Source organism: Hyla sarda, chromosome 2 (genome assembly GCF_029499605.1).
Source record: "Hyla sarda isolate aHylSar1 chromosome 2, aHylSar1.hap1, whole genome shotgun sequence".
NCBI lineage: Eukaryota > Metazoa > Chordata > Amphibia > Anura > Hylidae > Hyla > Hyla sarda.
This window is the reverse complement of record NC_079190.1, coordinates 281,974,887-281,998,969: the sequence shown is the minus strand read 5'-3', so window position 1 is coordinate 281,998,969 and position 24,083 is coordinate 281,974,887. Positions and strand designations below refer to the sequence as shown.

Sequence of the window (24,083 nt, the reverse complement as noted above, 5' to 3'; positions counted from 1 at the left end):
CCGGGTGTGAATCCTGACACCCGATGTGATCGTCCATAATATAGCAGAGATGCGGAGTGGCTCTATACAGCGCTCGCATCTCTGCTCTGTACTCCGGCCGGCCAGTGATATGAATAGAACATCACTCATTCATATTTTCCGCCCAGAGTGGCCAGATGGTTGGAGCCAATCCCCGCTCTCAGAGGGAATTATGAATGAGTGAGTGATGTTCTATTCATATAACTGGCCAGAGTACAGAGCAGAGATGCGGAGCGTAGGAGAAACCGTTCCGCATCTCTGCAATAGATAGGGTGATCGCAGCGGGTGTCAGGAGTGACACTTGCTGTGATCTGTCCTTAACTGCAGGTACTACTACTCCCAACATGGAGCACACTCTGCTCCATGTTGGGAGCTGTAGTTCATGCAGTTAAGGTAATATCACAGCGGATGTCACTCCTGACACCTGCTGCGATCCTCTTGTATAATGTATAGATGCAGCCGGCCTCTCTCCTTTGGTCCCCTGCACTGACGTATATATACACCTATTCATATTTTCCACAGAGAGTTGTGATTTGCTGGAACAATCGGGCCAATCACAGCTCTCTGCGGGAAATATGAATAAGTGTATATATACGTCAGTGCAGGGGACCATAGAAGAGCGGCTGGCCGCATCTATAAATTATACACAAAACACGCACACACTACATTTTTATTATTGTCGGCTACATTTTTAGATCCCTGCCTGCACACATAAATTGATCCCTGTTTAAAAATTAATAAAAATTTTATTATAAAAAACATACATTTCGTTAAATGCAATTTTTTCCATCACTACTGTATCTTTTTTTATTATTATTATTCAATGGTACCCTACCAAATAAAATAAAAAAGGTATCTCCATCAGTTTTTTTTGGCTCGCTAAAGTCCAAAAAAGAATAAAAATCGCTTGCAAAAACGCCAAAGTTATAACCCACATGGCGTTTTTTGGGGCGTTTTTCTTACTTCCATAGACTTCGATGGGAGAAAAACGCCATGATTTCAGGGAAAAAATTCCATAGGCTCAACATGCTGCGATTTTTCTAAACTGCCAAGGAGCTGAAAAACGCCAAAAAAGAGTGAAAAAACGCCAAAAGGATTAAAAAATGCCAAACTGAAAAACGCCAAGTGGAAAAAGAATTTAGCGATTTCTAATTGATTTACAGCTAACATCCGGCCGCAGCGTTTTTTTGGCTGAAAAAACGCCATGCGGCAGAATTGGCGTTTTTCTTAAAAAACAAGTGGAATTCCAGCCTTCTCTGGACTGTCTTAGCCTAACTGATTTGGTCAGTCTCCATTGAATGCAGATTACTCTGAAAGGATAAACATGTTTATTCTTTCGGGGAAGTCTGGAATTTGAAAATTTGCTGTGGGCATGGTGCAGCACAGTCCCACTTAAGACAATGAGAGAATGCTGCATCAAAATTTCCAAGCAGAATTTTTTAAATGGATTCACTCGGAAATTCTGCCGTGTGATTTGGCCTATGGGCCCTAAAGCTGAGGAGTGTGTGATTCTTCCCCATTCTGCCTTGAACTCTCCCCTCTGTCTGTACATTGATACAAAACCCATGTGTTCAAATCCTCATATCCTTCCCACTCTGCTTTGTCTTTTCTTTTTGAAATCTTGGCTGCTTTCACCGCTGTGAACTGTCTGGTCTGCTTTTCTCTGCTGCTATCTCCAACATTGGCATAGCCTTTAACCCCTTAAGGACGAAGCCCATTTTGGCCTTAAGGACTCAGACAATTTTATTTTTACGTTTTCATTTTTTCCTCCTCTCCTTCAAAAAATCATAACTCTTTTATATTTTCATCCACAGACTATTGTTTTTTGCACGACCAGTTGTCCGTTGTAATGCCATCACTCACTTTACCATAAAATGTTTAGCGCAACCTAAAAAATACTATTTGTGTGAGGAAATTAAAAAGAAAACCGCAATTTTGGAAGGTTTGTTTTCACGCCGTACAATTTACGGTAAAAATTATATGTGTTCTTTATTCTTTGGGTCAATACGATTAAAATGATACCCATGATTATACACTTTTCTATTACTGTTGCGCTTAAAAGAAATCGCAAACTGTTTAACCAAATTAGTACGTTTAAAAGCCATACAACAAAACTCCTTTCATGAATGGAGAAATGTTGCAGTTCCCTGCATTGCAGGTGGTCAGAAGTACAGCTATGCAGGAGAAATGCCGTGGGGACCCTTGTTCTCCAGATTGGCGGGGTTACCAATGTTTTGGCATATCCCTAGGATTATATGATTGGAATACCCCTTTCATCTTAATATAAATATATCCAATAGCTATATTTCAAGGATAAGATTTTATTTTTTCATATACAACAGTCATATTGATAAATGATAGCCTATGCTACAGGTTAGAGCAGGGGTCCTCAAATTTTTTAAATGGGGGGCCAGTTCACGGTCCCTCAGACCGTTGGAGGGCCGGACTATAGATTAAAAAAAAACATGAACAAATTCCTATGCACACTTATATATCTTATTAGTGGAGTACCCCTTTAAGTACGCAGCACAGTTCCCCCCACATTAGGTTGGCAGTATAGATCCCCCACATTAGGTTGTAGTTCCCCCACATTAGGGTTGGCAGTACAGTTCCCCCACATTAGGTGCAGTACAGTTCCCCCACATTAGGTGCAGTACAGTTCCCCCACATTAGGTGCAGTACAGTTCCCCCACATTAGGTGCAGTACAGTTCCCCCACATTAGGTGCAGTACAGTTCCCCCACATTAGGTGCAGTACAGTTCCCCCATATTAGGTGCAGTACAGTTCCCCCACATTAGGTGCAGTACAGTTCCCCCTCATTAGGTGCAGTATAGTTCCCCCACATTAGGTGCAGTATAGCTCCCCACATTAGGTGCAGTATGTTCCCCCACAGACATACAGCCTCCAGCCATACAGTGTATGGCTGGAGACTGTATGCCTGTGTACTGCCCCACTGCTCCGACCATCGCTCCTTCGGTCCGGCCATAGCAGTAAGTCCCGAGACTGGTGGAGCACTGAAGCTGACGTGCCGCTGGTAAGACTTACCAAGCTGGCCAGTGAACGTCCTCATCGCTGCTCCGCTCCTCCGTGGTCCGTTGCTATGGGCGCACGCCCGGGACGTCGGTGACGTCCCTGCGTGCGCCGCCTTCCCGGTGGCCCCTCCGTTTTTAAAGTAAATGCGGGGCTGCCGAGATCGTATCCCTGTGTCCAAAAAACATCTTTCGGGACACAGGGATGTCCTTAGGCAGCGGTGGGCCGGATAAATGTCCTCAGCAGGCCGCATGTGGCCCGCGGGCCGTAGTTTGAGGACCCATGGGTTAGAGCAATCCTTTGCTCTCTTGAAAAAGACCCATGTAACACTCACAGTTCAGTAGACAGGAACACTTGTGGTAGTGGATCCGCTGGGCCTGTGTGGCAGATGACACGAACCGTACCAGGGAGCGGAGTCTAAGGTGCCGCTGGCTTTCACCAGAGCCCGCCACAAAGCGGGATGGACTTGCTGCAACAGGCCGCACCCAGGTCACTACCCCTGGCACAGCTTGACCACACAGGCGGCTAAGGAGATTCGAGGCACAGGTAGGATAGCAGGATAGCAGTAGGCCAGGGCAGGCAGCACAGATGCATAGTCAAGAACGTAGCAGGAGGTCAACAGGCAGGTGGCAAAGGAGCAAGGTCAGGTCACAGAAGGGTCAGAAACATGGCAAGGCAATTCTCAGGAACACTTTCTCTCAGACACTAGGGCAACAAATATCTGGCAGAGAAGTTTGGGAGGAACTTATAACTGATCCACAGGTGTTACTTAATTATTGGGCGTACTTAAACCTCCGAGCTCTGGCGCACTAGGGGACAGGGACACGCGCGCCAGAGCAGAGAGGCAGAGGAGGAGGCAGGAGGAGCACGAGGTGAGTGACGGGCTGGGATTCGCATGCGAGCGTGTACCGCCCTGTGAATCCCAGCCCCGTCGGCAGCAGGAGGTAATGGGGCCATACGCTCATGGCCAGCATGTGCAGCCGGAGTGCGGAACATAACAACCCGTGGTCTCTCCTGGCCTATTTTACTAAATATTCCCCATGAAATAACAATTCTTGGGCATGTTATAGGAATTCAGACTTGTAATAATTCAGGCTCAGTGCGGTCTGCCAGGATGGCGAATTCGCCATAGTTGAAGAAGCATTAACAACATATTGTGATCCAACAACGTGGTTTCTCCAACCAGCTTCAGGAAGAAATCCCCCCTTGCTAGTGTGGGTTATGTTTATTTATACCTAACAAAAGGGAAGGTTTACAAAGCCACTCCTACATACAGTACAAAGCCATGCCCATAAATACAGTCAGCATTAGGTTACAAAATAATGATTCAGCCTACAGAAGATATGACACACCTCCATGTGCAATCAATAACCACCACATCTGCAGCTATGGTGACCAGTCGACAACACATGAATCTACGCCATATCGCACAATATGAAGGCAATGTGACAACTTAATATTTCCACAACAGGCATCTTTTGTATAGGTCTCTGCTGAGCAATTTCTCTGTTATTCTTGCAAGAAATGTATATAGTAAAATAGCCAAATGGGTGTTACCAGATTGAGGGGGAGGGGTCGATACAATGCCCCCTTTACTGGTAACACCCACTTGGATATCTAGCCATGGATTTCTATGAGGAAAAAACATAGGAACTGCCTACCACAGAAAATATGCCAAAGAATTGTTATTTCATTGGGAATACAAGTATTTACTTGTATGGGGGTCAATAAAGACCTCTAAGCCATCTGTATACCAGGTTTTCATAAACCAGATAAAGTTCTCGAGCCATTGTGTCTTCTATACATCTGCCAAGTAAAATAATTACTAGTTAATGCAATAAACAACATTTCCAGTTATGTGTTACTGTAGTACCCCTTGACTACACCTAAGCTATGCTAAGAGTACTTGCACCAGACTAGGTTTTTGTATGTTTTCTAATCCCTTGATATGGTGCGGGAAATATGTGAGCGGATTTGTAAGGCCATTGTGTGCTAAATACTTGACCTTTTAGAAGTAGTTTAAAATGTATTTATGACTGTAGTGTATAAAGTAGCATATTCCAGTAATCTTTTAATCCTTTCCAGTCTCCTACCCTCCAAACTTTCCAATGTATAAAAGATGAAAATTAAATCGAAATTGCAGTTGTAGAAGGCGATAAGATCCACAGGAGACAGGTCCTGTTATGATGTTTCTGGGACAATCTAGGGACGGTTTTGTTTTCTTAGCTAGAAGAGTCACATATGTGCATGATTGATAATTGACCCTGGAAATAAAGAGACAGAGTTTCCAACTGCAGGAAACTGTTACTCCCATCCTTCCTTTCGCTCTCACTCATCAGCTTTGTGTTTCTTTATACTGTGCCTGTTATTGTCTTGTAGCCCCCTCTGCTGTCGCAGTCCTGGCCTGAATAACACTGTGTTGGGTCTGTGTGTTCTACTTGGAAAATACAAGTAAAAATGCCTTCATTTCGGAGGTTTCATTTTAGGTAACCAATTTTCAGATTTTTTTTGTTTTATTTAGTGCTTCTAATGACCCGTTACATGGATTGCCAGAACCATATTCTTGCCTCATATTACATTACATATCCATTTGCTGTGTCTTAATTTAGTCGATAAGCTTACTAATAAATCTTCTGGTAACTGTACATTTTTAGTTAAAATGCTAGTACATACTTCTTAGATATTCTCATATAATGATATATACATGTGGTTGTGCACACATGTTCACACAAATAAATACACTGGTCAGAAGCGTACATATCTTTACCTGGAAATAAATGACATGTCATGTTATATTCGGTAGATACAGCATAGAAAAGTTTAATTAGTCCTTCCAGTAGAAGCTTTCAAATGTACTAGTTAGGGATCGACCAATATCGATTTTTTAGGGACGATACCGATAATCTGTGGAGGTTAGGGCCGATAGCCGATAACTTATACCGATATTCCGGTATAAGTTATCGGCTATTTATACCCCCCGCGACACCCCTGCAGATCATTGATTTAAAGCGGGCGCTTTAAATCAATGAACTGCAGCGGCTTTTATGGTGCTATAGGCCGCCACCGCCACCCGCTTCTCTCCCCCTGCCTGTCCGTGGGTCCTCCTGAGTCCTATCACTGACACCGCCCCCCCACCTCCGCACCGCGCCCCCCACCGCACCGCATCGCACCCCCCACTGCACCGCCCCGGCCCCATTGCCTCCCCCATCCCCGGTTTTATAATTACCTGTTCCCGGGGCCCGAGGTCCACTCTACATCTGGCTCCGGTGGCGTCACTGAGCGCACTGACGGGGACGTCACGTCGCGTCACTCGTCATTGCGCACAACGTAACGCAGGATGCAGCAGGAGCCAGAAGTAGCGTGGACCCCGGCCCCCGGGAACAGGTAATTATAAAACCGGGGATGGGTGAGGCAATGGGGTCGGGGCGGTACGGTGGGGGGTGCGGTGCGGTGCGGCGGGGTGGGTCGGTATGGGGGGGCGGTCACGGTGCAGTGGGGGCGGTGCGGGGGGCGGGGTATTATCGGAATATCGGCAAGGTAATTGCCGATAACGCCCAAAATCGTGAATATCGATCCCTAGTTCTAATGTACATTAATAACTAAAAGCATCACTGGAGCAGATTTATTAATGTAAAATTGTTTTAGACTTCTTCTTTACTCCTTTGGTGAGGGGTATGGCTTAGTGGAAAAGAGGTGTGACTTATCTGGAAGTTGGCATGGCATGAATGCTTTTGTCTGACAAAGATTAAGCCAACTAAATGTAAGATGGCAAACAGCCTAACCCCAGGGCCTTCTTTAATTTCGATTGAACCCTGGGCAAGCAATTTTTTTGGACCAGCGGCGACGGCTAGCTGCTTTAGCGTGGGGCTAAACGGTGGCGCCTCCAGCTTTCAAATTTTGGTGGGGCACATTGAGGGCCAGGATGAAAGTAGGGGGTGCAATTATAACAATGCTACATTTATACACTGCAGGTGCAAATTATCTCATGGAGCTGCGTTCATCATTGGGAAGCTTGACCTTGAAACTCCCATTGACTTCAAAGGCAGCTTAAGCATGTGTCCACATGGAAAATAAATGACATTTCTCTTATATTCAGTGCAGTTCCCTGTCAAACTTTAACAAAGGTTAGACAATTTCCCATGATAGACACATTTACATCTAAATAAATCATAAAGTTACCAAATAACACTGGTATATAAGGAAGAATATTATCACCATACATATTACCATCATACTGTTACTGACCAAATCCTGTATACTGAGACCAATATTACCAGTATACAAGGAGGAATATTACCACAATATTTTTAATGACAAAATCCTGTATGGAGACCAATGTTACCAATAATACCTGTATACAAGGAGAAATATTATCACCATACATGTTACCACCATATTGTTACTGACAAAATACTGTATACTGAGACCAATGTTACCAATAATACCAGTATACAAGGATGAATATTATCACCATACATATTACCACCATAATGTTACTGACCAAATCCTGTATACTGAGACAAATAAGTGATTATATACAGTTACATCTGGTGATTCACAGATGACATTAATCACTTTCTGTAACGCCGAGCGCTTCTGGTCCCACGGCTTCCCTGGAGCGCTCCCGGCGTTCGGCTTGTAGCAGCACTCCGGTCACTGGTGGGCATGCGATCCCAAGTCACTTACCAGTCGGGTCCTGCTGTGTCTTCCTCCCGGCGCGCGCGGCCCTGCTCCCTAGGGCGCGCGCGTGCCGGCTCACTGAGATTTAATCGGCCAGAGCACCACTAATTGGTGCCTGGCCCAATCTAGTTAAAATGCATAAATACTCACTTCCTCTTCCTCCCTTTGCCGGATCTTGTTGCCTTGTGCCCTGAGAAAGCGTTTTGTGTATTTGCCTAGCCTGTGCATCTGACCTTCTGCTGTTGCCCCTGACTACGAACCATTGCCGCCTGCCCCGACCTTCTGCTACGTCTGACCTTGCCTTTGCCTTGTCCTTTGTACCACGCCTGTCTCAGCGGCCAGAGAGGTTGAGTCGCTACTGAGGGACACGACCTGGTAGTTACCGCTGCAGCAAATCCATCCCGCTTTGCGGCGGGCTCTGGTGAAGACCAGTAACCACTTAGAACCGATTCCCCAGTACGACCCGCGCCATCGCCTCTCTGGCACAGAGGATCCACCTCCAGTGTCCTCACCAGTCGCTAGTCCGGATCCTGACACTTTCCTTTTCTACTCTATCCAGACCATCCTGTTGAATTCTTCCTTTCTCAACTCGTTTCCACAGAACCTGCCAGACAAACATTTTTGGCTTTGCACTTTACTAGCGTCTATAGCACTCCAAACAGTAGTAATAACCCCCTTGGTGTCCCACATAGTAGAGTGGGTAGAAAAGTGGTTTGGGGGAAGAGTAGGCTCCTACATTAGATAGTTAGGTCGCTCCAGTAGATAGAAAGGTCCCTTTACATGGTTTCCCCCATTATGTAGGTGCCACCTGTAGGTAGAGCCCCCTGTAGATAGCTTACTCCCTATAGGCAGTAGCTGCCCCTATAAGTAGGGGTACTCCCTGTAGGTAGGATCTACTGTAGATAGTAGTCCCACTGTATACAGTTGCAGTACCCTGTATATAGTTGCAGTCCTGGTATACAGTAGTAGCAGCCCTCTTTAGGTAGAAGTAGCAGCAGTCCCCTATAGGTAGTAAAAGTAGTGGTCCCATATTGGTAGTAAAAACAGCAGTCCTCTTTATGTAGCATCAGCCTCATTTAGATAGTATAAACAGCAGCCCCCTTTATGTAGTAACAACAGCAGCCCCATTTGGGTAATATAACCGCAGCTCCCTTAAGGTAATTTGACAGCAGCCACCTTTAGGTAGTAACTACAGCAGCCCTGTATGGTTGTACTGTATAAACAGCAGTCTCCTTTAGTTGTATAAACAGCAACCCCCTTTAGTCGTATAAACAGCAACCCCCTTTAGTCGTATGAACAGCAGCTCCCTTTAGTCATATAAACAGCAGCCCACTGTAGGTAATATAAACAGAAGCCCCCTTCAGGTAGTATAAACAGAAGCCCCCTTCAGGTTGTATAAACAGAAACCCCCTTCAGGTAGTATAAACAGAGGCCCCCTTTAGGTAGTATTAACGGCAGCCCCTTTTAGTTACAACAGCAGCCCCCTTTAGGTAGTATTAGTGGCAGCCCCTTTTAGTTAGTACAACAGCAGCCCCCTTTAGGTAGTATAATAGAAGCCCCCTTTAGGTAGTATAACATCAGCCCCTTTTAGGTAGTATAACATAAGTCCCCTTTAGGTAGTATAACAAAGCCCCGTTTAGGTAGTATAACAGAAGCTCCATTTAAGTAGTATAACATCAGCCCCCTTTAGGTAGAATAACAAAAGCCCCATTAGATAGCATAGCAGAAGTCCCCTCTAGGTAGTATAGCACCAGCTCCTCTTTAGGTAGTATAACAAAAGCCTGTTTTAAATAGTATAACAGAAGCCCCCTTTAGGTAGTATAGCAGAATATCCCTTTAGGTAGTATAACAGAAGTCCCCTTTAGGTAGTATTGCAGAAGCCCCCTTTTGGTAGTATAACATCAGCCTCTCTTTAGGTAGAATAGCAGAACCCCCTTTAGGTAGTATAACAGAAACTTCCTTTAGGTAGTATAACATCAGCCCCTCTTTAGGTGGTCTTAACAGAAGCCCCCTTTAGGTAGTATAGTAGAAGCCCCCCTTTAGGTAGTATAACTTCAGCCTTCTTTAGGTAGTATAGCAGAATCCCTATATAGGAAGTATAGCAGAAGCCCCCTTTAGGTAGTATAGAAGAAGCCCCCTTTAGGTAGTATAACATCAGCCCCTCTTTAGGTAATATAGCAGAATCCCCTTTAGGTAGTATAACATCAGCCCCTCTTTAGGTAGTCTTAACAGAAGCCCCTTTAAGTAGCCCTTCTTGCCAAAAATAAATAGCACAACAAAAAACATACTCACCAAGCTCCCGCAGCCTCTTCTCTCTTCCTGTCTTCTCCGGTCTGCGCTCCGGCACATGATGATGACTTCACTCACGTGTCGGAGCGCAGAGGAAGGACGCTCGGGTGTCTTGTTGTTTGCTTGCATATTGCAGGCAATCACAAGTGTGATTGACAGGGTGAGGAGCCAATAGCTCTTCGCTGTGTCAGTCAGTCGAGCGCCGCATTTAACTATACCAATTGCCAAAGCCCAAAGGAGGGTGAGGGGTCCTCCAATATGAACTACAAACTCCTGGGCCGAAGCCACATGATCCTCATGACAACGCTGTTGTTACAGCGAAACATGTCGAGGGTGGCTGTACGGTTCATGTTTTAATCGCACACCACAACAGTGCCTGCTCTTGGTGTACTGCAACACCATTTATAAATCTATGACACGGACTGGTGGCCTGTGTTTATACCTGCATATCTGTATCACTGCACTGTTGTGGACACAGTTTTATTATCACAATTGGGGATTTAGTTATTTCATCATTTTAATGGTATAAATAAAAGTTATATTTTAAGGGGGTATATTCTAAGAGGGGAGTTTAGTGACTCCGGGCTTCGGCCCAGGAGTTTGTAGTTTGCATTTAACTATAGTCACGTCAGTAAGACGCACTTATAGCATCTCGGACCAGCCAGACTGGTGCTTGTCACTTCACTGCTACTGCACAACATGGCAGGGCAGAGTAAAGGCTGGCAGGCGGTTCGGCTGGCCGGATGGGCCGCATCAATTTAGTTAAGCACATTTACATTGGGGGGGGGGGGACACAGCCTGATGTAGGGGGGACATTGGCCCCCTCTGGCCCCTCTCTGGAGATGCTACTGGGGCTAAAGGGCTAGCTGCTTTGGGCCCCCAGGAATGACAGGGTCCAGGGCAGCTGCCCCTTTTGCCCCACATTTAAGATGGCCCTGCCTAACCCACATTCATGTGTAGAATAGATTGGACCAGACAGTGAGGTTATCATTTTCTAAATGGGACATATGTTAGCTAATATCGTTAAGGTTCAGGAATCTACGTCAAATATCCCACTCCTAATAGATGAAAATAGGATAAAGGTTAAAAATAGCGAAGGGATACTAAATGTTTTAGTGAAATTTTATTCATTACTGTATGAACCTAGAGCGGCGCAATACCCTAGAGATGGTGAAATTTTTGAAAGAAGTAAAACTCCCTAAATCATTACAGATGGAATGCAATTTTCTAGAGGCAGAACTAACAATTGAAGAGTTAGAGCAGGCAGTTAATACAGCCCCTAATAATAAGGCACCAGGAGTTAATGGGCTACCAGTAGAAATTTATAAAAAGTATGGGGATGTCCTCTTACCAAAATTAATAGATCTCTTTAACCATGCATTGAGGGAAGGGTCTCTGCCACCATCAATGTGGGAGGCAATTATAGGGGTTATACAAAAAAAGGGAAAGGACCCTCAATTACCGGCATCATACAGACCCATCTCACTGCTTTGCAGCGGCGTAAAGTTGGCTAAAGTACTAAAGTACTAGCGACACGCCTGAATAAAGTTATAGCAACATTGATACATCCTGATCAACAGGCTTTATCCCAAGCAGATCTACTTCGATAAATATTAGACAACTTTTTTAAGTTTACAGGTTCCTCCGGACTCCCCCAAAGACAGGGCCATATTCTCTTTAGATGGACAAAAAGCATTTGACTCAGTGGAATGGCTCTGTCTTTGGGTGCCACTGGAGGAAATGGGCTATGGCCCCAGATTTATTTCATGGATTCAGCTGTTATAAAGATCCAATGGCAGCTAACAGGGCAAATCTCTGAGAAATTTTCACTATTTCTTGGTACGAGACAGGGGTGTCTCCTGTCTCCCCTTTTATTTGCGGTTGTAATGGAGCCTCTTGCAGAATATATTCGCTCTGCTTTGGAGATAAAGGGGTCCCAATATGGGACATATACAAACAAGATTGCGGACAACACTCTATTGTTTTTAAATGATATGGGTCCCTCGCTTAAAGCCTCGCTTAAAGCTGCAATAGATATGATTACCCGGTATGGAAATCTTTCGGGGATTGTCATAAATTGGAAAAATCTTTTCTAATGCCGCTGAACCACTCGGTTACTCAGATCCAAGTAGATGAGAGGGTAGTTATAACATGTGTTACCCAGATTAAATACTTAGGAATAGAAGTTTCACCCTCACTCCAAGACTCCGAAAATATAAATATGACCCCTCCGTTGAACCGGTTTAAGCGTAAAAGCGCAGCATGGCGTAAAATAAATCTATCACCAGTAGGTAGAAGAAATCTCATCAAAATGATTTTAATGAAACAGCTTTTTTTTTTTATCTCTTACACAATTTTCCCATTTGGTCACCACTTAGCCTTTTTCAGAGAATAAATACTCAATTTCGTGAACTGATTTGGAATGGAAGGAAACCTAAATTCAAATTAGAATATATACAACACCCGAAACTGAAGGGGGGCTTGCTTTACCTAATCCTTGGCTGTATTTTTTAGCGACCCAATGTTGACATCTTAGGGGATGGGATAAGGTAGATTCCTTGAACAGCTCTATTGCTATCATAAGCAGCTCCCTTTCATCTAGTAATTTAATAATGTCCCTTGAGAAAGGCGCATAAAATTTTTTTTTTTTTTGCCAACCTTTGATTATAATACATAAGGTTTGGATTAAAATAAAACATATCAGGGGAGTAGGGCAGGTTAATGAATACACACCATTATGGGGAAATCATACTTTGTTGGAAGTAGAAAAACTTCAAGGGTTTGAAAACTGGAAAAGGGCAGAGGTACTGTGGGTAAAAGACCCGTATAAACAGGGTCATTTCAGCTCCTTCACAGATTTTCAGGACAATTTCCACATATCTCACTACTCCTTCTTCCAATATTTACAGTTGAGACACGCCATCATTGCTCAGCAAAAACAGATATCACTAAAAATAACTAGTGATGCCGCTTTGAATTTAATAGTAAAAGATAACAGGAATACTGGGATTCTATCTAAGTTATATCAACTAGTAGCAATGAAAGGGCCGGAAAATCAATTAATACCAGCTTTTCATAAATGGCGAATGGAAGCAGAAGTTACTATTGGTCAGTGGAGATCTATCCTGAAAAATGTTCCAAACCAAGCTTTAGGGGAAGGGGCTTGATTGTCACAAATATATATTCTGTATAGAGGATACCAAACCCCTGCCTTCCTGCAGAAAATTGGGCATACAACAGACGCTAAATGTCCCCGATGCTCTTAATCGGCTGCTAATTTAATTCTGGGATTGCCCATATATTCAAATTACTGTAAATCAATAACAGAATACATCGGGGAGGTATTTGGGATTAACATCCCTAATGATTTAAAGATTTGTATTTTGGGATAATTGGATAACCTACCACTTGAGGATCATAATAAAACTGCTCTAGGGAGATTATTAAATAATGCCAGAAAACTGATTGCCCAGTTTTGGAAAGATTCGAACCCACCAACTAAGAACCAATTTATTAAGAAAATGGAGAAGGTGGTAGCTTGGGAGAAGGCTATATATAAAAAAAAGAGGAAATTAATATAAATGTACTCTCATATGGGAAAGGTGGATACAGTATATAAAATATGATTTTGGATTTTGCTATGGAAAAAGTAAAGAAGGGAAGTATTGTTATTTTTTTTTTCTCCCCCCCAGTTCCTCACTACGAAGAGTGCAGGACCACTAGATAAAAATACTTACTTGATTAGTTCTTTCTTGTTTAGTCTGAGTGACATGTAAATTTGATTTATAATCAATTGATACTGGATTTATACATTATGCAGTCTTTGCATTGTTGTTTTGTTATCAACCCTGAATTTTTTTAAATAAAAAAAGTAATTATTTAAAAAATGGGTAAGGGACATTTTCTAGATGACATATATTTTTGTATGATACTTGCCTTGGACAAAGCCAAGAATCACCTAAATGGAAAAACAAGTCCTCAAATTGAATAATTGTCATAAAAGTGCTGGGCTATTGGTAATATTGGGGGGAGATTTATCAAAACCTGTGTAGAGGAAGAGTGGTTCAGTTTCTCATATCAACCAATTTTTCATTTTTCCCGGGCCTCTTTAAAAATTAAAGAAGCAATCTGGTTGCTATGGGCAACTAGTCAAATTTTTCTCTACACAGGTTTTGATAAATCTCTCCCAATGTGTTTGTGCCTTTGTGTAATATAGTGGTCACCATGCAAGAATGCACCATATACAACATAAGTAGAGATGTATACTTGTTTGGCATTAAATGTTTGATTTGTTGTGAAGTATGAAGCCATATGTTTCCTCCCGGCAGTCATAACCCAGCATTCTAATTAAATTATTGAAATAAATGCAGAGTAGCGGATGCCCGATCCTCCGTAACAGCGCTTGTAAGGAAACAATTTTACTCTCTCTAATTTGAATCTAACTGCCTACTTTGAATCTCCGTACGCCAAGAATGGCGACGGCTACCTAAGGAGAATACTCATCCCCTAAACATTATTCTTTACCGTTGTAGCCCAAACCCATATTCATCCGTCGGTCTGCCAGATAAAGAAGTGTGGTTTATCTCTATACTCTACACATTTCCACTGCTCTGTAGTCCAGTGACAGCAATGCAACTAACACGTGGCACTTGATATCATGATCGAAGGCTTGTGTACTTGACCATAGAAACCCATCTGTTTAAATTTTCCCTATGTGTCAGTGTAGCCTAAACCCATTTAAAGTGAAGGATATCTATGTTATGTAGTGTAAACTCATTTACACTACATAAAATACATAACATAGATATCCTTCATAGTAAAGTCTTTATTGCACTCTTATGATTTATACAACACAATAGGGGGGAAATTTATCAAAACCGTCGTAGCGGAAAAGTGGTACAGTTGTTTATTGTAACCAAAGGGATTGCTTCTTTTCTTTTAAAAAAAGGCTTCTGAAAAAAAAAAAAAAAACAATCTGATTGTTTGTTATTGGCAACTGCGCCACTCTTCATTTACACAGGTTTTGACAAATCTTCCCCAATAATCTTGTGGGTACTGCAACTTCACCCACAAGATCCACAGCAGGAGCATTGCTGATATACAAAGCTAATCACCTGCCACAACTGCTAAGATTGGAGATCACCTTTTTGTCTAGCCAACATTTGATAAAATGGATTTAGAAGTAATCAGAAAGTTGCACTTCAAAATGGTACTAAAGAAACCATAAATTTAAACTGCAAAAAATAAGCTCTCACACAGTTCCATCAATGGAAAAGTAAAAAGTTGGAAGTCTGATAGACACTCCTCCAAAATGAAAGGACTTTCTTACAAAGTAAAAAGAAACACAGTTTGGTTTCATCTCAACTTCAAGTTTTTTCTTCAAGGTTTCTGGACTATATCATAGATCTCTATTGTTACATAACCTTAACTTACCTTCCGCCGCTCCCCAGTAAGCTGATATCAGTCGATATCTGTCCCGACCTTCGGTCACGGTCTTCTTCCACATTCTTGGGCCTGACACGTCACACTGTGCTGAAAATGTTCCACCTAGGCAGGTGATACGCTGAGCGGCAGCGTCACGTAACAGGCCCAGCCTTTTTTCTGCTGTCTTGGCCCTTTACATCACACTATCACTCAGTGTATAACCGGCCACGGCTGTGTCCTTCAGCACAACTTACTATTACCATTATATATCTATGGAGATTGTGTGGCTGCGTGTTTGATTTTATGCCCCTGTTTGCATTCCATATTATTGACTTACAACTAGGAATGGTATCTATATGTTTTATTTTGTTTAAATCTGGTAACCCTTTTGTTCTACAGCTGGCTGCACATTTGAAGCCCATAGTGATATTGGCCCATGCGAGGTGACACAGAGCACACAGGATGACTTTGATTGGCAGTTGGTTCATGACCCTCGTGGAAACCCTGACTTACCCCAAGGTAAGTAACTATAATTTTTTGGTCACATATTTATGTGCTTCATGTAAAAATTGCCTTCAGTATACTTTTTTAGTTCTTCATATAATCACTCCTTGTTACTATCCTTATGTTTCAACATGCATGCATCATTTTTATCTTTTATACCATATAGTACCTTTTATAGTAGTCTTTTTATAACATTCAAAGAAATTTTAACTTACCATTCCTATATATAAGTGGATTGACTGTTATAATTGTTTAACCCATGTAGGTTCTTACCTTTTGGTCAACTCATCAGAACATTCGGCAGGGAAGCGGGCTCATCTACTCTTTCAGCCACTAAGCGAAAATGACACACACTGCATGCAGTTCAGTTACCTTCTACATAGCAGGGATGCAAGAGGTCCAGGCTCTTTACGGGCATATGTTCGAGTCAATGGTGGTCCTTTGGGCACAGCTGTTTGGGAGGTGTCAGGACCACGTGGAAAGCAGTGGCAACAGGCAGAGCTTGCTGTTAGCAATTTTTGGCCAAGTGAATACCAGGTGATTATTATTAAGCTCTCTCTATATATATTAGTATATTAAATGTATTTAGATACTTCACAAATGCCATCAATGTATTAGATGCATAAATAAGTTTATATGGTCCTTGAAAAAAAAAAAAAGTTAAGGATTTAGATTGGCCTACAAATTAAAAATAGGCTGTACTCACTTACCCTGTCCCTCCACCACTTGCCTGATGATCAGCACTTCCTGATGCCTGTCTCAACACACAGAAAAGGCTCACTTAGCCAAATAATGGCCACAGCAGTCACAAGAGGGCATTACATATTTGTTGCTAAATGACCAGAAAGTTCTTATCAGTGAGGATCGGGCACTGATGGAATGGCAGTGGAAGGGGATCGGATAAGTTATAATATTTTTTGGTTTGTTTTAAGGCAGCGGGAAACTAACATTTTTTTTCCCAGTACCAAATAATCTTTGTAATGCAAGAAAAGCTTCACTTAATATTCAATACAGTGTTTTTTTTGGTGTTTTACTGGTATGCTCCTTCATTACAACTGTAAGACTCTTATAGTTAGCTTTTATCAATACCATATATATATTTTTTCTTTTCAATTTACCCCTACCCTTAAAATAGCTCTGGTTCATTGGCGACACAGGGGTTGCCTGCAAATCATAGTAAAATTGCTGAATGCCTGTGACCCATGAGCGATCTTGATGTTCCTCTACAAGTAAAAAACATTGTGGGTGACAGTTGGAATTTGTGTGATTTTTCCATGACTTCTCTCCCCATAGGAACACATAGAATACTGACTTATGGGTGAACACATATTGCTATGGAGTCGTAGTCTAACTGTGTCCCTGAACTTAGAATTCTAGTGAATGTCCCCAATAAAGATAAGCGAACTTACAGTAAATTTGATTCATCACAAACTTCTTGGCTCGGCAGTTGATGACTTATCCTGCGTAAATTAGTTCAGCCTTCAGGTGCTCCGGTGGGCTGGAAAAGGGGGATACATTCCTAGGAAAGAGTCTCCTAGGACTGTATCCACCTTTTCCAGCCCACCGCAGCACCTGAAAGCTGAACTAATTTATGCAGGAAAAGTCATCAACTGCCGAGCCGAGAAGTTCGTGACGAATCGAATTTACTGTAAGTTCGCTCATCTCTAGTCCCCAAATATTGAGCTGTTTTTTAGGTTTTCTTTGGATTCATATTAGCAAGAAAGCTCAGATTCTTTATGACTCTGAAGTTGAATGGAATTGTTATATAAAATGGAATATGTTAAGCCAGTGTATAAATTGTCATGCTGTCTTCAATAACCCTGAGAATATCTTAGAATAGTCTTGATAATACAGACCTTAAAATATGCAATAATATGTGAATGTTGCTATTATCACTTTCACATTCCTCTGTAAGATTTCAACATTATAAGGTGTAACCTTCAAGCTGTGTTAGACTACAGATAGCCATCTTTAGGCTGCATGCTGTTTGCATTATTGTATCATTTGCACAGATATTCTAGTACCTCTAGAATATATATATATATATATATATATATATATATATATAAAAAGATTTTTACACATTTTATAGTTATGAATTCTGCCATATTTTTTCTAAAGTGAAGGTTAAAGGATATAGATACCTTTTAAGTACCGTACATTTTTATTATTACTTTGTACTTAGTATGGGGCAAAAATCTATTTCCCTCACAGGTTTTTATTAAAACTTTAGCTTAGTTCCTCTTCTTGTACTGACTGCTGTGTCCTGTTTCATCAGAGAAACTGCATGTTAGCCCTTTCCTCACATGTCCGAAACTATACTATTATGACCAGATCAAAGGTCAACATTTCTTGGGTCATCAGTAAGTTTTGATCATTTAGGACAGAAGAAATAAGGGCTAGAGACTGAGCTGACCAGCTGTTTTTCTAGTTGTGAAAAGAAATAGGCTGCAGAATAGAAACTAAACACATTTTTTAAAGAACAATTTAAGGAAAATGTTATTTCTTCTGACTATCATTTACTTGGTGGGAATTTGCAGCAATATGTTTTGTGTGCATTCAATAGTAAATAGGTCGGGTTGTGAGAACATGCCCCTTTTTCGAGTGACTACACTTCTTTTTTAGTGTAACCACACACCTTTTTGGGTTTTTGGGCTTCACGTGTTTATTTTGGCACATTGCACCACAGTTTTTATTGCAGACAGAATTTCCACATTTTGTCACACAAGCTGATCGTGTTCACAAGAGTATATCAGGGCAAATAACTAGAAATAACAATAAAAAGCCATCCATCACCTTAAACTTATGACAAAACTTTTAAACCCTAGAGGACGCTTCCTGGTACTTGGGGCACCAGGATGTACATTTACGTCCATTAGAGGTTTGAAGGGAGTGCAGGAATTGCCCTCACTTTGTAGACCGTGGGTCCCGGCTGCTATCAGTAGCCGAGGACCAGGCACTAATGGCGGACATCAGTGATCACACTGATGTCCACTCTTAAACCTCTAGATGCTGTGATTAGTTCTGATCATGGCATCTGAAATATTAGAGGGCTTACATAGACTTACTGGCACGATCTCAGGGGTCTGATGAGTCAAGATGGTGGCCGGAGCTTCCCTCACCTGTACGGTGTCCATTTTAGGACATCGTCAGTCGTCAGATGTAACTCCGTCAGGTGAAAAGGCGTCTCACCTCCTCCCTTGGGCCAATCTCCGCCAGGCGTCAGCTGCAACTCCCTCCTTTGTTATCCTAAAGTCTCTCATCCGAAACTCTGTCGTCCCTCAGACGGAAAACTTTCCTGCCGTGTAGCAGAGCCGAGTTAGTGTCGACTCTCTGCTATACTGGTTCTGCTGTACATGCTATTCAATGTTGGCTCTGCTATACAGACTCTGTAGCACATGTAGTGTCTGTAATACACATGTGCAAGTTTCACAGTTTTGACTCTGCTATACAATGCTGTGCAGCATCGACTCTGCTATGTGGCAGGAAGTTGCATCTGAGGGAGAATCGTCTGAGGCATGACGGCGTTTTGGATGATGGAGTTTCGGATGAGGGAGGAGGGAGTTATGGCTGAAGGAGGATGGCCATTGGTGTGAGGGAGGAGGCGGGACGCCGTTTCACATGACGGAGGACGGAGTTACAGCTGACGACTGACGGCGATTGGTCTGAGGGAGGAGGCGAGACGCCGTTTCACCTGAGGGAGGACGGAGTTGCGGCTGACAACCGACGGCGATTGGTCCGAGGGAGGAGGCGGGACACCGTTTCACATGTCGGAGGACGGAGTTACAGCTGACGACTGACGGCAATTGGTCCGAGGGAGGAGGTGAGACGCTGTTTCACCTGAGGGAGGACGGAGTTGTGGCTGACGACTGACGGCGATTGGTCCGAGGGAGGAGGCGGGACGCCGTTTCACCTGACGGAGGACAGAGTTATGTCTGACGACTGACTGTGTCCTAAGATAGACACCGTACACCTGCTCCACGACCAGCTTCGGGGATCTTATTCTGTGGTCTGCCATACTATAGAAGTAGATTGCAGATAACACTGGTCGCAGATAACACTGATCAGTGCTATGCCTATGCACTGAACAGTATTAGTGATCAAAAGAGTGCAATAAATAGTCCCCTATGAAGACTTAAAAAATGTAAAAAAGAAAAAGTTTTAATAATTGTGAAAAGCCCCTTCCCCGATAAAAATTAAAAAGAAACTGGCAAGCTTTTCACCTGCACTAAACCCAATATACTGGGTTATAGTGCGGGTGAACAGCTTGAAAAAAAAAAGTACTTACAGCATTAAAAGGAAAACCCCCAAAATTTACAAAATTGTTGATCCCACCACAAACAGTATTTTTTTGATTGCGTTGCTCATTTTATGGTAAAATGAAAAGTGTCATTACAAAGTACAATTGGGTCTGTGAAAAAATTAATAGGAATAATATGTAAATAAAGTGATGGCTCTTAAAGGGGGAATTCCACCCCTCGACATCTTATCCTCTATCCAAAGGATAGGGTATACGATGTGTGATCTCGGGGCTCTAGCGGCCAGACCCCCCGCGTTCAGACATCTTATAGCCTTTCCCTTTAAAGGCGAGGAGGAAAAAACAAAAAGCAAAAATTAAATTGGTTGTGTCCTCACAGCCAAAATAGGCTTAAGTCCTTAAGGGGTTAACAGGGATTGTAAATAAGGATCTTAACAAGGGCATTGTCTGTTCAGCTTGTTTCTATGTAATTAATGGAGGTTCAATTGATTTTAAGTAAACTGTACTGTGCAGAGTACAATGACATTTATTTTGACCATTGTACAGTAACTTCCAAACGGCAAGCCACGATGTTTGTCCAGGCAGTAGATGCTGGTCACAGACACCAACAATCTTCAAACGTGAAATGATAGCCGAGACAGGACCTTTATTTTAAGGGGAACATGTCAGATTGAACATGCTGCCCCAGCAGTAAACAGCATATTATATAGCAGATGTAACAGATAATATTCGGGGGAAAGGTAATTTTATCTGTAATTTATGCTTGTAAAAGCCTTCTTAACGTGGGCTAGAGAGTCCAGTGGGCAGTCTTACACAGTGAATGACAACTGTCATTGCATGAAAACATATACAGGCTAGGCTGTCATTAGGACTCCTTTGGACAGCACACTTAGTCAAGAGTTAGCAGAGATATAAATAGATAAAATACAAAGTATTCTAATATTTTTCCCCACAATTGTACATATCAATATGTTCAGTTTTTTCTTCTCTATAACCTGCTGCTACCAGATGGGATCATATGTTAGACTTGACAGGTTCTCCTTAATAAGCATTCTTCCCTAAAACAAGCATCCCCAGTGAATATAGCTGTCATTTTCTTGATTCTTTATCAAGTTAACAAATCTGTTAACATTTAGTTTTTCAGATTCCCATAAGTTGGCCCATAGGAAATCAATAATGTTTGCCACATTGGTTGTCACCCAACTTTTGGTATGTCCAGTATACATCCATGTGGACATTTGACAACTGACAGGTGACGCCGATCAAAGTTTAAAAATATCTCAGAGATTATCAAGAGTAATGGAATACCCCAGAGATAAGTCATAATATATATATATATATATATATATATATATATATATATATATACACACACACACACTGTGGCACACATACTTACATCCACACACATTAATACGATGGCACACAAGCACATCCTTATTTTGTCTAATATATATCTGTGAATCTTTCCGTCTCCTCAAGGACTACTGCTTATTGCAATGCTGGTGAAAGGTGAACAACTCCCAAATAATAATCTGTTACCAGCAGAAAGCATATGGTATAAATTCTAGTTTATACACATTGCCTAAATAGCCTTATTAGCCCCACAACCCCTTCCCTTCGTGTATGCCCCTGGGCACCCATGAGTCCTCTATTGCATCTCAATCCTGTTCCTGTAAATAAGACCTGAAGTAGCCCATGGACAAGAATGGTATTGTTTGCGGGAAGATCATATTCACCTCGAATATAGGTTTTTCATGAGCCAAAGCCCATAATAATGTTTAACCCCAGCTTGCTGGCAACATCTTTAAGCTCAAAATGAGCAACATCCTGTATCTTAGACAAGCAATGCATAAGAATTAGCAAAGGTTCTAGCATGCAGGACTACAGGATAAAAGGTGTGTGCATAAAGCTAAAGTAATAAAAAGAGGTGGGCACACTGCTAATACTATATGAACCATCTATTTTAAAGGGGTATTCACGGCAAAACCTTTTTTCATATATATCAACTGGCTCTGGAAAGTTAAACAGATTTGTAAATTACTTCTATTAAAAAATCTTAATCCTTCCAATAGTTAGTAGCTTCTGAAGTTTTCTGTCTAACTGCTCAATGATGATGTCACGTCCCGGGAGCTGCACAGCTCCCGGGACGTGAGTCATCAGAGAGCAGTTAGACAGAAAACAACAACTCAACTTCAGAAGCTAATAACTATTGGATGGATTAAGATTTTTTAATAGAAGTAATTTACAAATCTGTTTAACTTTCCGGAGCCAGTTGATATATATAAAACAAGTTTTGGCTTGGAATACCCCTTTAAGTGTAATATTAATACAGTGGCTGCCACATATATGTTGCTCTATAACACTTAACAGATATTTGTGTGAAGCCTTAAAGGGGTACTCCAACCCTAGACATCTTATCCCCTATACAAAGGATAGGGGATAAGATGTCTGATCGCGGGGGTCCCGCCACTGGGACATAGCACGCAGCACCCACCTCCAGAAGCGCTGGAGGGTCTGGCTCCCGACCACGGGGACGGAAGATCGTGACGTCACGACTCCGCAGCTGTGTGACGTCACGCTCCACCCCCTCAATGCAAGTCTATGGGAGGGGGCGTAACGGCTGTCATGCCCCCTCCCATAGACTTGCATTTAGGGGGCGGGGCTTGATGTCACACGGGGGGTGGAGTCGTGACATCATGATCTTCCTTCCCCGTGGTCGGGAGCCAGACCCTCCAGCGCTTCCGGAGCAGTAACCGGTGGGTGCTGCGTGCTATATTGCGGGGGTCCCCAGCGGCGGGACCCCCCCCCCCCGATCAGACATCTTATCTCCTATCCTTTGGATAGGGGATAAAATGTCTAGGGATGGAGTACCCCTTTAAAGAGAACTTGTGGTAAAGAAAACCCAAAAACTAGATATTGTAATCAATAGCTATCTTAGGGGTGGCTGATCACATATTGTATATTATAGAATGTAAGTTATGTATGTATTTTGAGTCTTGTTCAGTTCTTCTCCCTAGTTGTTATTTATTTTATTGTAGGTGCTATTTGAAGCGGAGGTGTCGGGAACTCCCCTAGGATTCATTGCACTGGATGATATTCTTCTTCTTAGTTACCCCTGTGGTGAGTAACTCTGAATATAACTCATTGGTTTAATATGTACCGTAATTAACATTCAAACACAAAATAAATCTCATACCATGTCCTCCTTCACAGCCCAGGCGCCCCACTTCTCTCGGCTTGGGGAGGTAGAAGTAAATGCTGGGCAGAATGCCACTTTTCTGTGCCCTGCTGCTGGCAGGGCAAATGAAGGCGAGGCCTTCTTGCTGCAGGTGAGAAGTTTCATGTGTCTATTCTCTCTTGTGAATACGGCATAGAATGGGGCATATAGATGGCAGGTGTTTGAATGGGATGGCATGAAGCCAATTAGAGAGTGTGGTGTCTGAATAAGGAAGGGATGGCCATAGTTATTGTATTACGGACACAATTCCTCAGCATGACTACTTCATTGTGCCTATTCAGCTGCATGCACTGCTTTTCTGTGCAATGTAGATGAACAGAAAGTACGACGGATAAGACAGTATAAGGTTTCTATGGTTACATCTTGAACAAATGATAGCGTGTACTGGTGGTTTAACTTTAGCATAATTAGTAATTGGAATGCTCCTGGGAAATGAGTAGATTTGGTGTCAAAGGCATGTGATGGTGCATATTCATTCATAAAATGGGCAATCACGTTCATTCACAAGCAGGAAATTGTTCCGGAGCACTGCATAAGACACTTGTCTCAGCTGAATACCTTTTTGTGAGCATGACTGGAGTAAGATGAAGTCTCAGATCGGATGGCTTCTAATCATCTGAATATATTGTTGGATTACAG

The 24,083-nt window shown here is 42.4% G+C and overlaps 1 protein-coding gene across 6 annotated transcripts in view; it reads left to right on the top strand.

The window, feature by feature from the left end:
* PTPRU (protein tyrosine phosphatase receptor type U) overlaps positions 1-24,083 on the top strand; it is a 140,942-nt gene that overhangs the window by 52,128 nt on the left and 64,731 nt on the right. For all 6 annotated transcript variants that reach the window (XM_056557243.1, XM_056557244.1, XM_056557242.1 and 3 more), the window contains exons 2-5: positions 15,841-15,960; positions 16,211-16,482; positions 23,245-23,326; positions 23,420-23,535. In XM_056557243.1, the coding sequence (XP_056413218.1) occupies positions 15,841-15,960; positions 16,211-16,482; positions 23,245-23,326; positions 23,420-23,535 (590 nt within the window). The remainder of the gene's footprint in view (positions 1-15,840; positions 15,961-16,210; positions 16,483-23,244; positions 23,327-23,419; positions 23,536-24,083) is intronic.